The sequence below is a fragment of a genome, unplaced genomic scaffold (assembly GCF_019419815.1).
Source record: "Pyrus x bretschneideri cultivar Hongxiangsu unplaced genomic scaffold, Pyrus_bretschneideri_v1 Contig20, whole genome shotgun sequence".
In the NCBI taxonomy this organism is placed as follows: Eukaryota; Viridiplantae; Streptophyta; class Magnoliopsida; order Rosales; family Rosaceae; genus Pyrus; species Pyrus x bretschneideri.
In genome coordinates, this window is record NW_025999502.1 from 5,268,362 (window position 1) to 5,286,228 (window position 17,867).

Below are 17,867 nucleotides of genomic sequence, written 5' to 3' on the forward strand. Positions count from 1 at the left end.
GGGTTGGGTAAAAACCTCTCTATGTAGAGGTATGCTTGTATCATGCTAGTACAACACACAAAATCAAAAGCAGAAAGTGATATACCAGATTGTAGGGGGCAATCGATAGCATGACAGAAAATACATGATCAAACATTATAGTGACGTCCCTTCAATCGCCATAATCACAAAACTTGAAATCCTAAACTGCAGAAAATGATTTAATTAAACATCAAAATCGAATCATCAATCATGATTTATATTTTGCATCCACCAAATCATGTCTTAAACAAGTGGATGTGTTACGTGTAATTAGAATCAAGCCAACCAAAAGCTAGGCGTCCCTCGCTGCGATGTGATCCTGCAAATCCAAACAAAAGGTAGCAACTGAGAACTAAATGGGCAGAAGGAGATATTAATCATTCCTTAATCAATATTTCTTGTATAATCCAACTCGTCCAACTAAAGCACCTTTTGCATCCACGAAATATGTGTTATATCTTTGCAATACCACAATGATTAATGCCATCTAATTATTGACCAAAAGAATTAAAAAGTAGTTAAACATATTAACCAATGTTACTTTTTGTCATCAAATCTCAGTGATTAATTTCAAAATGATAGTCAAGGATGCAACTATATTTGCGTTTATTCTGAAGTCCAAGAACTAGCCTGATCTACAAAATGTTATCATTTTCATGATCTAGTTTTCTGCAAAGTGTGTAAAATTAACTTGGATTGTTGAACAAAAGGTTTAGCACCTAACCAAACCGGTGTAATTAAGTCAAAAATTCAGTAAAAAAAAATACTAGATAGTAGAAGGAATTAAGTTGGTCAAAAAGGCCTGTTAGATTACAAATGATAAGGTGAAGGCCGCTATCACGTTCTAATCCCGAGATATGTCCAGAATCGACACGTGCCATATCGAAACAGCCACATAAAATCAAGTTGGATTCATTACTTCAATAAAATACATACACAAAGCACATCAACAAGGCCAGTTGTCCCACAGAGCGAAGTTCCGAAAACACCAATAATTCAGCAACGGAACATTCTTTCATTTATTTTATGGCTACCTGTAACCCTTGAGACTACCTAAGTACCCTAAGACGAGATCAAACCATTCGCAGATCATCATTCTGTTAAGCTCTGAAATTTCTCATGGCATCAATTGGCTAAAAACATAGGGTTCCAGACAACTCCCAATATGAGTGATGCACTAACATGTCATTACATCATTCACATATATCACAATTCTTTCCAGACCAAGATGCACAATTAACTTTAACCACATTGATCAACTGATCATATCAAATATTATTTCACGAAATTTACTAAAGCAAATCTCCGTATTTCCCTCTTATATTCCAAGCAATAACATGGTAATTCCAATAACAAACACAAGAGTATACACCTTAAGCAACTACCATTCACAACAATCTAGGGTTCTAAATAAACTCAACGGAACCGAATAGGAAGTGAGATTCTGGACCAAATCAACAAAATTCAGACGAATGGGGGTTGCAGACCAACTCAATGGAATCGAATAAGAAATGGGATTTCGAACAACCTTAATAAAATCAAGACTGAGGAATGTTCGGACCAATCAACAAAAACGAATAAGAAATGAGATTTCAGACCAACTCAACATAATCCATACACGGAGGAAGGGTCTGGACGACTGAACGGAATCGAATAGGAAATGGGATTCCGAACCAACTCAAAAGAATCCAGACAGATGATGGTTTTAGACCAACTCAATGAAACTGAATAGGAAATGGAATCAGGACCAACTTAACAGAATCAAGAAGAAAAGGGTTCCAGACAAACTCAACAATATTGAGTAGGAAATGAGATTCCAAACCAACTCAGTGTAATTCAAACGGAGCACGGTTCCTTACTGACTCACTAGAACTGAGTACGAAATGGAATTTCTGACCAACTTAACGAAATCCAAACGGAGGAGGGTTATGGACCAACTCAACAAAACTGAGTAGGAAATGTGATTCTGGACAACCTCAACGAAATCCAAACGAAGGAGGGTTCCAAACTAACTCAAGGGAACTGAATAGAAAATGAGATTCCAAACCAACTCAACAGAGTCCAAATAGAGCACAGTTCCAGACCAACTCAACAAAAATGAGTAAGAAAAAGGATTCTGGACTAACTCAACGGGACCCAAATGGTATACGGGTTCGGACCAACTCAACGAAATCGAATAAAACTATAGGAACCTAAGGATAACTCGATGGAACTAGAAAAGACAAAAGTTTGATGTCACGACTTCCTAATAACCATGGTTTAATAATTCTCTACTAGCCCTTTCGTTTTGCAAACATTTCAAATATGCATTGCAAAATAAATTTCATTACTCTCACTTAAAATCACAATAACCACATAAATCTAGTAAAGTGCCACTTGCACACAAGCTGAAGTGCACATCCCCCAAGATGTTACATTGACCAAGGTAGGGCCACTAGACTATATCAAGTATTTACTAGCGCTAATTTCTATAATTATGAACGATTTAGAACATGTTGACCAAAAGTCAACCCTTGGTCAACGTGGTCAATAGTAGGGTCAACAACTCTATGTGAAACAATCTGGAAGATCCGCACATCTAATTTTTGATCTCCTAAGGGTCTCACATTAATCACACAACAACATATTATAATTTCATGACGATCCAGTAATGGGATCTTCACCTACCACAAAGGTCAAGTGGCGGTCATTTACGAAACTAGGTTCAAGCAATGAAATCACATCAAACAGATATTGAAAACGATTTTAGAGCATTGAAATTAGCCTAGAATAACAAGGTCGAGTCATTGGCCACGCCTCGCCGCACGCAACATCTGACGGCTAAGCTTTGCTTGATTTTCCGACCATCACCGATTTGGCTCAAAATTTACTCGAAGGTGGGTTACAATAAGGAGAATAATGTTCATGCTTTCCTTGAAGTCCAGAACAGGTCAGTGGACAGCGAAAATCGTCGTCAAGGTCACGGATCGCCAAAAAAGATGGCCTCGCCGCGTACCTGTCACTGCACCAACGGGAGATCGGGACCTAGAAATCTCCTCATGGAGTCGAGATCTATCAACTAATGATGGTGGTTGGCGTTTGTGGTCTGTGAAAATTCAACATGTTTCCGTATGTTCAAAAAAATTCAACATGTTACCTTATCTAGGAACTCAATTAATTTTTTTATTTTAAGATAGGGGTAGATTGACCTAAATCATGTTAAAAAAAATAAATTTTTAAGAGCTACGTTTAACCCCTTATGTTTCTTTTTTGTTTTTTTTATTTTTTTATTTTTTTTTTGCCAAGATTTAACCTTTTCTGTTGGAAATGGTATATGAATATGGTCTACTATTGTTCAATAAAAAATAATTTCTTGCTCTAAATGAGGCTATGTTTAACGTATTCGATTGGAGATGACCTTAAAGATTGTGTGATTCTCCTTATGCTAGTGCTTTTATTTATAATAAATCATGAAAAAAAAGTAACTTGTTTTCAAAGTAAATACAAAATCTAATAAGAAAGAATCAGTAAAATAATGAACAATTTGAAATCCATCTTCTGTTCACAACAAAGAGTAAGTTTTCACGATCGACTAGAGAGAGATCTTGCTTTGTGAGGATCTCAGGAATCCTCTAATCACATCCGTTCATCGTGCATTTTGCGGCCAATATTAGTCAAGTACTGTTTATATTTAATTTTAAAAAAAAATTTACAATGATTTCTAACTGCACGATGTACGATGAACGGATGTGATTTGAGGATTTCTGAGATTCTCACTCGATTGACTAGGTCTATATCAAAAAATCCAAAAAAATATGGCTTATTATATTAACACCCCACAAATTATTAAATAAACTCCACATACTTAATACATCCCCACATTTTCTTTTTCAATTAAAAATTATCTTAATACATCTCATATACTTCCTCATAATACCCTTACATCCCACATTCTTAATATACACCTTACATTTTCTACATGCACCCCATATTTTCTATACACCCCACATTTCTTAAATCTTATAAAGCTTTTAATTTGGACAAAAAATGGTGACTAAAATTTTGACAAAAGATGCCGTATGGGATTTAAAGCATATGTGAGTTGTTTTCAATTCCACCACTAAAACCCATGTCGTCTGTTTTTAATATTTGGTGGTAATTTTAGGTGTTTAATTCTTTATGTAATCCCTATGATCCCTAAAAAATGAATACAAACATAAAAGCTTGAATAACGCATAAAAAATAAGATTAAATAATTATCGATGTGGTCAAAATCACTAAAATAATAAATAATAAGAAGTCTTACCTTATGTGAAGCTTCCGAAACATCGATTTTGTGTTTCATTCGTCAAAAATAATTTTTCTCAATCAACAAGTTTGTAGTTTCATTGGTTAAGGTTTTGTTCAACAATAGAGGGTCGGAGGGGTTTTGATAGTTAAAGAAGATAAATAATACGTTAAAAGTGATTTGGGGTGTATATATAATTTTTTTTTTAACCTAATAAGGTCAAAATTTTCATTGCATAGTAGGATAAATACGTTATTTAATATTAAATTTTAATGTAGAGTGCATTCAACATTTTGTGGGATGCTAATATAAAAAACCAAAAGGGTAAATTACACTTTATCACCTCAGATTTGGGATCGATTTCAATTTCTTACAATATCTTTAAAATATTTCACTTTTATACCTCAAGTACTATTTTATTTCAATATAATACATCCGTTACATTTTCCATCCATTGACCAATTAAGAGGTGACGTGGCTGCCACATTTGTGCCATGTGGCTGCCAAATGTGTGCCACGTGGCAATTTTTTTTGTTTTTTAATTTTATTTTAAAACCTGAATCTTCTCTAAATAAATAAATAAATAAAATTAAAACCCCTCCCAACAAACAAACCCAGAAACCTTATCCCCCCGACCCAAGCGAGGAGAGAGAAGAGAAGCGAGGAGAGGGAGAAAGGGAGGAAGTTGTTTGTGAGAAAAAACACAGCCCAGATACAGACCCTAAATTGAAGTAATTTTTGAAAAATCGAGTAAGTCAAAGAGTTAAATGAGAAGCTGGACTTTGGGACGGGAGGGTTTCTAGTGTGAAGGCATTTAAATCCTGCTGGTGGATCAGAATGTCACTCTCGTAGGCCATCTGTAGAGACTCCATCTTCGTCCGCACGAACTCATCTAGTCAGCCGCCAGCGGAGTACCCGAACCTGAACCACCTTCATTCTTCCGTTGATTTCGCCGCCGTCAATTGGGTCTCTCTTGTTTCCGATTCCCCGCGGCTTTTCTATGCTGAACCGTGATTTACAATCCTCTCGATTCAATCGTCAACGTCGACACTGATGAACTTGGTCCCGAGATCCGCGGGCGGAAGGCAACTAGGTAGCCATGGATTCATGGAGCTTGCTTGTGCATGGGTCGGGGGGATAAGGTTTTTGGGTGAGGTGGGTCGTGTTGGGGGGAGGGAAATAAGGTTTTTTTGGTTTGTTTTGCAGGGGTGGGGGTTTCGGGGAGGTGGGTTTCAGTTTTAGTTTTAGTTTTTTATTTTTTATTTTTTTTTGGAGAAGATTCAGGTTTTCTTTTTTTAAATTAAAAAATTATTATTTTTTGCCACGTGACACACATTTGGCAACCACGTGGCACAAATGTGGTAGCCACGTCAACTCTTAAGAAATCAATGGATAAAAAATGTAACGGATGTATTATATTAAAATAAAATAATACTTGAGGTATGAAAGTGAAATATTTTAAAGACATTGTAAAGAATTAAAATTAATTTCAAACTTGAGGTGATAAAGTGTAATTTAGCCTAAATAAAAAATAACACCCATCGCGTTTCAAACACGCCATATCACAACCCGCAGGGGCGTCTTATTTCAGTTAATGATAAAACGCCCTCAAAAGGTTCACTTAATAACGAATGTGCCACTCACATTTTAGTGACGTGCCTTCCTTCTATTGGCTCTTCAGAGAGTTCACCTCATCAGTACTGTTGCAGTGAACACTGCCACCAAAGCAAATCCGTACCTCTCCGTCCGCCACGTGGCGTGTTGTCAGTGCCATGTGGACCCCGCACCGAATCCTTTAAAATCTCCCAAACAGCGCCAAACCCAAAACCCTTTCCTTCTGTCACTTGGAGGAAAAGAAAAGAGAGAAAAAAGAAAGAGACCGGAAAGAAGAACGCTCCCCTCCTAATCTCTCTCTCCCTCTCTCTGGGCACGGATCAGTGAACGGTGGTAAGCATCGCTTTCAGTTCTTTACCCTAAAGATTGAATGTATGAATCAAGATTTTTGGTTTCGATTTTCGATTTTTGTTTTTCAGTTTGATAAAGATTTAATTATCGGTGAATTTAATTGATTTTAACCCTGTTGATGTTGTGCTGCAATCTGGATGTTATTGCTCTCCTACAAAGTTGCGTGGCTATTAATGTGGGTTGAATCTAGCTCCTCCCCTCCTCCATGGATACTGGCGGCTAATTTTGATATGTGGGTTTGTCCAATTTTTCAAACTAATTAGATTGTTGTTTGTTCGGATCTTTTGGAATTTGTTGTGGTGTGAGTTCTCCTGTGTTTGGTTTTCGGGGTTGGTCGAGATTTCGCTCTAAAATTCCAGGTTCTGTTGAGGTATTGAAACTCTGCATTGGGTTTTGTTATGATTTATGATATGGTGTTTTTATCGATTTATGTTCATTGTCCACATGCTACTTGTAAAAGCTCTTGTCCACTATTTTTCTTGATTTTTTTTTGGTTGCTAATATATGTCAGAAATTTGGAGCCGTAAATTACGTTTTCAGGATACAAAACCAACATTAAGTACAAATTGTAGTTGAAGAATTAGGAAAACCCCAACACTACTAAGGATAGACAACTCCTAAACTCTCCCTTTCTTCGGTTTTGTTGATTTTGTTTTGTGAATCGTATGTGTTTATGAGTTTTGGGGTTTTTGAGTTTTGAAGTTGAGTGTGGTTGGCTAATATCTGTATAATGTACTAGTTGAAGGGAGGTTATCAGATATTTAGTTTATACTTTTGGTGGGTAGATATAATGTTGGTTGTTTGTGATTTAAGAGCTTCTGTTGGGTTAATGAGCTTCATACTATCACTTGTTTGGGACTCTGTAATTTAGCCTTTCTAATAAAAAATTGTATATATTTAGTTTGTTGTTTAGCAGTGTTTCGTTTTTTCTTCGTGAAATACTTAATCTTTTCTAAATTCTCTGTTAATTGCTTATTTTGGCATTCCTTGATCATTTCTACCTGAGTAGACCCTCTGTTGTGTGAGCTTTATAGGTTTATGGCTTATCAATGTCTATAATTTTTCAAAAATTGCTAGCTCCTCAATTTTTATTTTCTTCAAGGTTGGGAAGCCAAGTTTAAAAATCACTAAAAGTATATAAATTAATTCTACTATGTTAAAAAGGCTTGTTTTGGAGTTTCTTCTGACTTTATTTTATTCAGATGGCAAATGATAAGTTGAAACATGAACGAGAGCCCCCTGGCTCTACTTCACCATTACAACGGATCAAAGAAAGTGAAATCTCGGTTCAAAGTAATGAACCTAATGATGTGTCTAACTTCGTGGGGAACCTTAATAATACTAGTGCTGCTGGAGCTGATGATATAACCATTCCAAGTATGACGATGCCGTTTTCACTTTTTCCTTTTGAAGACATTCATGGAACGAATAACCCTTATGCCATGGAAATGCCGCTGACTGATATTAATTGGATGACTGATCTCACTCTACCATTCAGCAACCCTCAGGATCCAATGTTTGACTATGATTCTGTATATGGGAAGGGTAGTAAACTGGTCCAACATAAGCCAGATTCAAATTTTATCGGTTTGGATGTGAAGCAAACTGATCGTCCTCTTGATTATTCAATGCCTCCTTCTAAAGTGGTCAGTGCTATGTCTGATGTGGACGTTATTCAGAAACCTCCTGTTGACAGGAAATTAGTAACTGCTAATGGAAACTCAGCTGCAGCCTTATATGGTATACAGCAGAATGAAGAACTAAATAGAAATATAGGCAGGCCTCAGCTGTTTAGAAATTTCATAAGCGATGGAGTTAGCACCCCTGTGCCAGGCCATACCATAGATGGCTTAGGCATGGCAACAAATAACAATTTCATGACAACCGAAGTTCAAGAGGATTGTCCAGAAAACCTTGATGTCAGTTTCCTAACCCTGGGGATTGAGCGGAAGACAGAGGATTTATCTAAATCTAATAGATCAGAAACAAATGTTGCTATTAATTTTGGAAGGGATGCCCTTCCTCAACCAAATATTTTCTATAGTCGAAAAGAAGAAAGAAATTTCTTCGATCCCTCTGATGTAGCTGGTGGTTTGCCTTGTCATCAGAACACCGCAGGTGGATTCAACGGGCTGACAAACAACGTTGGTAGCTGAACTTTTTCTAATAAAAATATAACAGTATGTATGATGCTAGTTCTAGTCCTAGGTGCATTCTGAATCCACCTTATTTTGCGCAGATGCCACAAGATGACAGCCAACATCATTTTGTTATGCCGGGAAACAGGAATGTTGCTCTTGGAGTTGAAGGGAACTGGGATACAAAATCTGCATATAATGATCCTAGTAACTGTTTTCAGGGTTACCCAGATGTATCTTTAATTCCTTTTGGTAGCAGCTTATCCGCGCTTCCCGATTCTGGAGAGAGCAGAGCATATGGTTTGCCATCATTCTCTTTTTCGAGTACAAGTACTTGTCCACCTGCATTTGAAACTTCTAGAAACCTCGTTGCTGATCTTGGCATGGTTTTTCCTCCTTTTGGTGCCTCAAGAAGCACTTCCCTGCACGATCAGTTTGGTGAGTCTGGAATGCTTCCACCATGCTCTCCTTTTTATTGGTGTATTACATAATGGAAATTTTTGGTTGCATGTTTTAGTTTCACTTCTGGACTGTTATATTCTGTACATAGATACTTATGATGTTTGATAATGGCCAAGGCCAATGGTTGTGAGATCTTGGACCACTACTGTGGTGTACCATGGAAGCTTTGAATTAAGTTAGTGATAGTAATCAAAATAGGGTTAATATTTTGGGGGGTCTAACAGGTTTTCTTATTTTACTTCCTTCATGAACTTGAATATGGTTTTTTATTTTGCAAGGATGACCCCTCTTGGATGCTTAGTGTCACGAGGGGTCTTTTGGCCATTAGAGTAGGGCCTTGGAGGAATTTCTTGATTATTTTCCTGCCACCAAATCTAGAATCTGGCTTTATGTAGTGGAGTTTCATCTAAGGGTCATGTTTGGTCAGCTGGAGTGTTAATTGTTTAGGTGTTCTAACCCCCCGTGAAGGGAGAGAATCTCTCTTCTTGATTGGAGCTGTAGTTTCAGGGTTAGTAGGATGGATGCCATACAAGTATAAGTAAGGTCAGTGAACAAGTGTACCATCTGTTTGGGTCCCTATCCGTTGAGGTCATATACACTTGGTCAGTACGGACTTCAGGGTTTTTTTATATTTTTTTTTATGTTTTTACTAAGTTAAACTCTTTCAACCTTTTTCTTTCCGATGCTGTAACCTCATTGACGCTGAACTTCTACTTAAAAGTACGTTATATTCTCTCAACTATTTTCATTGTGATTCTATAATCTTATTGAAGATATGCGCTTTTTATATTTAATAAAATTTAGTACACCCGAGTGTGCAGGTAACTAATATATGGTCACTTATGCGACATTGAAACCACTAGGTATTACACATGATACTTGTGAGGTGTGACTCGTCAATAGTCATTGTCCCTGAGGAACACATTATAGGAATTATTGGCTTATGAGATAACAGTTTGGTTATAAAATTTTCTCTCATCCAAATATCACTAAAAATTTGAGTAGAATCAAGTATGTAACAAGCTACCTTGATTCGCCATTACTGTTTTGATTGATTTGAAGAACTGAGTTGTAGTTACTCTTTGTACTGTTCTCACATATTGGGTAACCACAGAGCAACTTCGTTGGTTTTCGAATATTGCAGAAGGAACCCCATGATGAGAACAACAAAATAGTCGAATATATAAAGACTTCTGAGTACTACTACTGGGATTAACATAAGTGCTCAATATGCTTGACATATCATGTCTTTTTGGGTAGCCTTGACCAAAGTTCTTTCGCATGGTTGGTTCAGCTTCAGGTTGCTTTGCACACTAATAAGTCACTCAACCCATGTTTATAGTTTTAAGCAGGCAAACTATGGTGATAAGTGGTATTAAGAAATTGTATGCAACAAACCGATCTGCTGTTGCTACCTTAACTTTTATTTGTTTATGTAAAGTAGTGACTTGCTAAAAGTTCCATTGTATGTAGCTTTCCTGGTGACTGACACTGCAACTCTCTTTAGGGAAGCCTTTGGCAACTAATGAGGTTATTGCTGCAGAACTTGCTGAAAGAGGCGATGTTCCTGGGAAATTCAGGTTTAGCCAGCTACCTAGTAAGTCCATCTTACTTATATAACTCGCAATGTTGTATTTATGCAACCATTTCATCCTTAACATAGTAACTTTTGTGGTCTTTTTGTGCTTTTTTATAACAAATACTATCCTGTGGTTTTTGTATTTGTATGAAAAAATAAACCAGAAATAGGTTGACAGTAGAATTAGCTCGGCAAATGTTGTAATCAAGTGTGGAACACTGTCAGTGCACATATTCTTACATGATTTGATTTATAGCTGATTGATAGAAAGGGACCAAAGATTGAGGAAGATGGGTAAAATGATAATTGTGCTAGAGTGAAGTTATATAGCATTGACTGATAGGTATCATGAATAGGACTTGTTTTTTGAATTCCAATATTGATTCAGAACTCGTATTAGCCCATGACACACCAGTGGCTGGCACTTGTTTGCAAAGAAAGCAATCTTATAGAGTGATAAAAAAAACTTGGTAATGCATTGGATGGATACTTTTCAGGTAATTATTGTCAACCTCAAGTCATTGGTGCTGTTCATCCATCTACAAACCTTTCTAGATCCATGAGGACTGGTACGTTACGATTGAAACTCTTAAGTCTTGATCATGCTTTAATATACCTCTGCATATGCTGTTATTTTGATAACTTGCACAATTTTAGGTGAAGAGTTTTTAGTTACCAAATGTAATAGAACTGCGCAAGGTTCTAGTGCTTTTGTTGGAACACATCTTAAGAGGGTTGCTGAACAACCACGAGCAGTGACTGCCAGAGCTCAACTGTTAAAGAGAAGAAGAACTCAATCTTCTGTCGATTCATCTGCTCCAATGTTGTCCCTGAATGTTTCAACCGTCCCAAATTCATCCAAGGCCTCTTCTTTCACAGTCCCAGATCCTACAGCTCCATCCCTCCCGTGGGAAACGAGAAGTACTACATCACTCTCACCCCTATTGCAGATTTCTCACACTCTCCCAGCCCAAGGAAGAAGTACTCCATTATTGCCACCCCTGTCACAGACTACTTTTGCCCTACCAACCCCAGTCAGACGTACTGCAGTACTCCCGGCCTTATCCCAGATTGCTCCCTCTCTGCCATCCCGAGTGAAAACTACTAAATCACACCCACCTCTATCCTTGACTGCTCCATGTCTCAGACCCAAAGCCAAAACTACTACATCGCACCCAGCCCTATGCCAGAATGCTCCCTCTTTCCTACCTGTACCCCAAATTGCTCCTCAACTTGCATCACACCCAAACCTGTCCTGGAATGCTCCCTCTTTCCGACCCCAAGTCCGAATTGTCCCCCCACTCCCATCACAACCTTGGGCTGCTCCACCAGTCCCACAGATATCTCAGAATGCTTCAGCACTCCCACCAAAATCTCAGTCTGCTTCATCACTCTCTCCCCGGACTGCTCAACCTCCCCTTCCACAACCCCAGATTGTTCCCCCTCTCCTACCCAAACGCCAGACTGGTCTACCTCCCCCACTTCAACCCCAGACTGCTGCACCCCCTCTCCCACCACAATCCCGGACTGCTTCAGCGGTACATATAAAATGGAAAGGTTAGCTTCATTCTTGTTTCACTTTAACAATTTTTTCTTCATTATGTCTTTATTTCTAACCGTACATTGATATTTTAAAATTTTCAGCAAAGTTGTTTTAAATGATACAAGTGTTGATTATGCGAGTACAAACAATTTGACATGTCATGCTATTTCTAGTCATGGTTTTCTCTCAACCCATTAGAGCACATTTAATGCAACATGAGTAAAAGACCTGCTATGCCACATGGCCTAAATGCGTACACTTCTCAAGTTAAGTTTAAATTGTAGGATCATTCTCTGGCAACATGAGTAAAAGACCTGCTAGTCATGGTTTTCCCAGGTTGTGTTCGGATGAGCATACTTGAGGCCTTCTTTTGCAGTTTATACAACTGCTTCCGATAGGTTTTAAAATAATTGAATACTGCAACACACACTTAAAGTTTGGAAGTCTAGGCATACCTGAGACATATATACTACTAAATCTGTTATTTTTTAAAATTATCTGATACATACTACATATGGTACTGTAATGATTTTGATGGTTAGTAACATGTATAGTACCGAAATATATGTGATGATAGTAGGAATTTTATTTCTTTTGCAGGTTTTGGTCAAACTCAACCAAGTGGGCACAAGTGTTTGATATGCAAGAGGGATCTTTCCTTCACACCTGAAGGCCCTGTTTCCATACCAACTATTCAACCAGTTGTTGCTGTTCTACCGTGTGGCCACACATTTCATGACCACTGCTTGCAGCTTATCACCCCTGCAGACCAAGCTAAAAATCCTCCGTGCATTCCTTGTGCCATCGGTGACAATTGATTCCTTGTGCCGTTGGTGAGAGTTGACTTGTGCCCTGGGAGAGTGTTGATTCGAGTCTTGGTTCATAACATGTTGAATCCTCCATGCCTTGTGGCACTAGTCATGAGAAATTCCTCTTCTAAATTTTGTTCGAACAGTCGGTAGCAGGGGAAAGATTTGTGGTGACAATTTCAGACCTGCTTTACCTTTTCATTAAGGCTCATAAGGTGATTTGGTGCATAAGTATATATAGCTCATTAAGAATTGTATAGGCGAGTAACCCTTTCGTTAGAATGATGTGTACTTTTGAATTATATCAGCTCAATTTCCGGCCCTTGAGTTCTACCTCTTATCATCTTCATGTCACATGATGTGTACTTTTGAATTATATCGCCGCAAGGATACGAGCAATGCTCGGTTCGGGCTCAACTTCTCGCTTTACGTTAGCGGACATACAGGTCGGGCGGAGGCTCTGTCCTCTTTCTTTCTGCGTGGGACGATGCCGGGGCAGCCATGATGGCGTTGAGAATTAACAGCCGCATGATGTATGTCTTCAAAACTTGTAAAGATGAGATCAATTAAATTAGTTAATTGAGTAGGTTAAGTTAATTAATTATACGCACATAAGACGACGTATTAGGCCTTAAAGTGAGTTTTGGATTCCTAGGTCTATTTAGGCCAGTAACTCAAGTTGTCCATGACAACCAAAGTAAGAAAGCCCAAGAGGCCCACCTGAACTGGTCGGTTTTGGGGGTTTATTGGTGAGGGTTTCACGCTTTTGACTGGCCATTGTAAGACACTCCACCAAACTACGGGGTTTTGAAGAACAAGGAGAATGACGGAGAGCCACCATTCGCCTTCTTCTCTCTATAAAATTTGGTCACTACGGTAAGGAAGTGATAGCATTTTCTCTCTGCTAAATGGAATCTAAATTAATTGACATTTGTTAAAGATGATCTTTGAATGACAATAAAGAAGTAAACTAATATCACGTCGTTGTACAAGTAGTAATGATTTCTTATACGTAAGATGCATAAAAGAGAGTCTCTCATATTGCAAATATATATATACTTGAAGCAAAATTGCTCATGTGCAGATATTCTTTACTGTAGTGACGAAAAACAATAATATCTATCCTCCTCCCCTAACATTTAACAATATATAAAAACAGATGCTGATGCACCGCAAGGATATGCTCTTCCAATAGTGAACAAGCTATGAAAAAAACAATACTATTATTTGTCATTTAAACAGACGAGGAAATAAAAAAAGAAAACAGGAAAACCAGATTAACACCCCTCCCCTAATATAATATAGTATTGGGTTTATAATAATAATAATAATAAAGTGAGAAATATTGGACAGTATTATCTAAAGTACCTATTAATACAATTATCTTCGTCAATTAAAAGATGATGAAAAAACTATTTAGTCTTCTATCACACAAAAAAACAATAATGGACTTCAATGTAATTTTACATATCCAAATTTTATTTTTTATTTTATTAAAACTTCACCTACAAATAATGTTAAGCGATGCACACATTCTCTCTCTCCGTCCCTACTTCTTATTTTAAAAATAAAAAAAAATTCGTGCAGAATATTAAATTTAGACTAGCGTAAAAGCCATAATTCATATCAATCTACATCCTCTAAACGTGTTTAATACGATTAGAAAGCATGCAAGAAAATGGGAAGGGGGGGGGGGGCCCGGACACCGAGTGGCAATGGCAGATAGAAGGGTCAACTGTTAGCCTCAGGTCGCCTACCAAATGCCAAATCTGAACCGTCAAAAATACGACATGAACATGGGATGGAAGTGGTCCCGGTCCATCGTGTTCATCGACCCAACAAAACAATTATCTGCTCGTTTTTCTAGGTGAGGAATCAAACAAGAAAAACGCTCAAATAAAATACCAAACCAACAAGAACAAGAACAACTCTCTCTCTCTCTCTCTCTCCTGAATAGTTTGTGTTTCGATGGAGAGGGAGAATATTAATATTAGTAGAGATGTTGATGGGGGGAAGAAGGGCGGTGATGGGGGTTTGGAAGGATTTGCAGTCGTCTCTTCCACAAGGATTGACTGGAAACCCAGAAGGAGATCACTAATATCATCAGGTACTTACCCTACTTCTTCTTTCCTTCGTTTCATCTACTAGGGTTGCCATATTTACATCTTTCTCTGTTTCTCCAATTGGGCTTTTTTTTTAAAATTAATTACTAATACATGAAGAATTTTTAAGATATGCATACATATATACACCTCCCATCACAAATTCCTCCACAATTAGATGCATGTTTTTGCATCATCTTTCTTAAATTTTGCATGTAATTTATACACTTTATTCAACAGTTTGAAGCTGAATTTGTTTACGAAGAAATAAGGATATTCGTTAAATGAATCCATAACCCTAAATCATAATTATCACCACGAATCGAAGCCGCACCGTCACAGAAGCTGAATTAATTCTTGCATCTATCACTCATTTCATTTTATCGTGTTTTTAATTTATTGCTTGATTAATTGTAAAATTCTAACATGATTACTAAGATTAAAAATAAAACAGTCCTTAATTTGGGCTGGAGAGAGAGAGAGAGAGATAAAATTGTTGTTGAAGAGTTGCTGACTTTGCTCATTCGCTACTTCAAAATGGAGCAAAGTCAGCAACTCTTCAACAACAGTTGAATCTCTCTCTCTCTCTCTCTCATTATTATTAGGTGCATTTAATTGCAATTTACATTTCAATTTCTTTTCATTTCTGGCCTGTAATCTTTGACGTCTTCAAAGGATAATCATGCGCTACTATACTCGCGCAAAAATAAAATAAAAAAAGTAAATGCTAGGAGACAATCAATTTAATTCGTACTCTATACATTATATAACATGGTTATTTCTTATATTATTCAAATGACCATGACGATTTCTTTTCGTCCTTTGATTTTTCCTTGTACTACATATTTCATTCTTCAATAAGAGTGAGTTCATTTTAAATGTGTTTAGAGGTGATTTTGTTTAATTTTAATAAAAGTATTCCACGTTATGTCATTTGTTAATGAATTGCATATCGTAATTCAAAGATAAAAAAACAATAAAAACCAGAGTGTTTAGCCTTTTAGGCATAGCCATAGCCACGTTCGCTAAAAGTAGCTTGCTCCCCACTCTGCCCCCAAATACAAATCTCCCAAAAATCTACTATAGATTAGGAGTTCGTATAAAAGTGCTTTAAAATAACTGAAAACGTTTTTGGTGAAAATATTTTTGAAACCAATCCTTTGTAAAAACTTAAGTGGATCCTGAAAAAACACTTAAATGCTTTCTGCAAGAAGTACATATCTAGTGGTTCTTTCAAAAATCGCTTGAAGTGCTTTTAGAATCCAAAATCAGTTTCACCAAAAGCGTTTTCAATCATTTTAAAAACACTTCCAAACAAGCCCGAGTTCAATGTTAGAACATAAAAGTATTTCAATTTTCTTATCTTACCGTTTGGACAGATTTGAATACTATAATAATTCTATTACACACAAGTTAGATATTACCTAAATAATTACAAATCTCTTATCTAAACCTTAGTGCTAGTTACCCTATTTGGTGATCATATTATACTGTCTGATCCTTTCCATAGATGTTCATCTGGAAGTTGAGTCGACAGCTCCAAATACCTTGATACATACCACCCTAAGTTTCGGATGTCATCCGTCTATTGACTAGTTTTGGTAGTTCTTTCATTAAGAATATCCCCAAGTGTCGGATTTCATCCGTGTATCTAATCTGAGGAACATGGTATGTACAAGGATCGCCATACTGTCTCGATCATCTTTTCTATGCACCTGATCATGCACTTGTACAGGGTGTTCTTGGTACTATATTCTTCCTCAAGTTCGTGTGGTGAAATTCCTGCCCTTGTTGTTTTCCACATATCACTTAGTGCATACTATCATCCTGCATGTTCAATACATGGTACACAAATATATAGCAAATAGGGCCCAACCATCCATTCTGGTTTGAGCTTTTGATCTGCATCTCTAAATTCAATAGCACTAGAAAGTGAACTTGTTTCCCACAGCTCGCGGGAGGAATATAGACAAGGTAACAGGAGACACTGCTAATAATAGTCCCGACAAACAGGAAGTGCCCATCACTGAAGAGGAGATGCAGGACGTAACTGCTGCTCCTGAGCTCTCTGAACGTCGAAAGGCCCTTTTTGAACCCTTGGAACCTATAACAAATATCAATGGGAAGCGACCCTCAGCTGAATCCTTACTTCCTCCGCCAGACTTTGATGCCGCAACCTATCCTAAAGGGTGGTTGATTGGGAAAAAGAGGAAGCTAGTCAATGTCGATGTTGTTGAAAAGATGCGGAGGATTGCCGTTCAAGAAATGAACAGAAAGGTGTCATTTCCAAACAGGTCACATCGTCTCCAACCAAAGGAATTGCTTTGCAATATATTGAACTGCTATTATTTGTTATCTTTTCAGGATAGGGAGATTGACGGGCTAAATGAGCAGTTGGAAGAGGACGCCAGATGCCTAGAGCACCTGCAACTCCAACTCCTCCAAGAGCGAAGCAAGCGTTCGGACGTGGAGAGAGAGAACGCGATGCTGCAAGACCAGGTTACCATGCTCATGAACATGTTGCAAGACGACACCGTGGGCGATGAAGGCCCCGACGAGCCATAGATGTTGTTTGTTATTTGTCATTTGTTTGTTTATTCTTTTTGTACATTTGGTTGGAGAAAGTAGACACATACAAAGATACATTAGTGCAGGTGTTGATGCCCTCTGCACATGCTTGTTACTAAATTGTGAAGAGTCTTGCAGAAGTCATATATCAAAGTATATGTCCAAGCTGTATTTATCTTGGATAGTTTGTTTGTCAAATGAATGCCTCACCCACAGTCCAAGTTCGTTCTCCGCCACTGTCGCCAAAGGCTGATGCCGATCCGGCGCTAAAAACTCAGCGCCTTCATCTTTGTTAAACTAAAGCGATCATCAACAAGAAACAAAATTAACATAAAGTAGAGGATGATAAGCATCCTTCAGGATACGATTTGTATTTGTTGAAATATCTCACATCGATCGTATCTCAAAAAATA

The 17,867-nt window shown here is 37.6% G+C and overlaps 1 protein-coding gene and 1 long non-coding RNA gene across 2 annotated transcripts; both read left to right on the forward strand.

Moving 5' to 3' along the window:
• Positions 1 to 11,636: 11,636 nt before the first annotated feature.
• LOC103945387 lies at positions 11,637 to 13,124 on the forward strand. The gene is made up of 2 exons (XR_007258309.1): positions 11,637 to 11,989; positions 12,576 to 13,124. It is a non-coding gene; the product is annotated as an uncharacterized LOC103945387 (long non-coding RNA).
• A 1,527-nt stretch (positions 13,125 to 14,651) lies between these two features.
• Positions 14,652 to 17,652, forward strand: LOC103945388 (protein HEADING DATE REPRESSOR 1). Its single transcript, XM_009355946.3, has 3 exons — positions 14,652 to 14,891; positions 16,838 to 17,163; positions 17,251 to 17,652. The coding sequence occupies exons 1-3, from the start codon at positions 14,753 to 14,755 to the stop codon at positions 17,449 to 17,451; spliced, it is 666 nt and encodes a 221-aa protein (XP_009354221.2). The 5' UTR covers positions 14,652 to 14,752; the 3' UTR covers positions 17,452 to 17,652.
• The last annotated feature ends 215 nt before the right edge of the window (positions 17,653 to 17,867 follow it).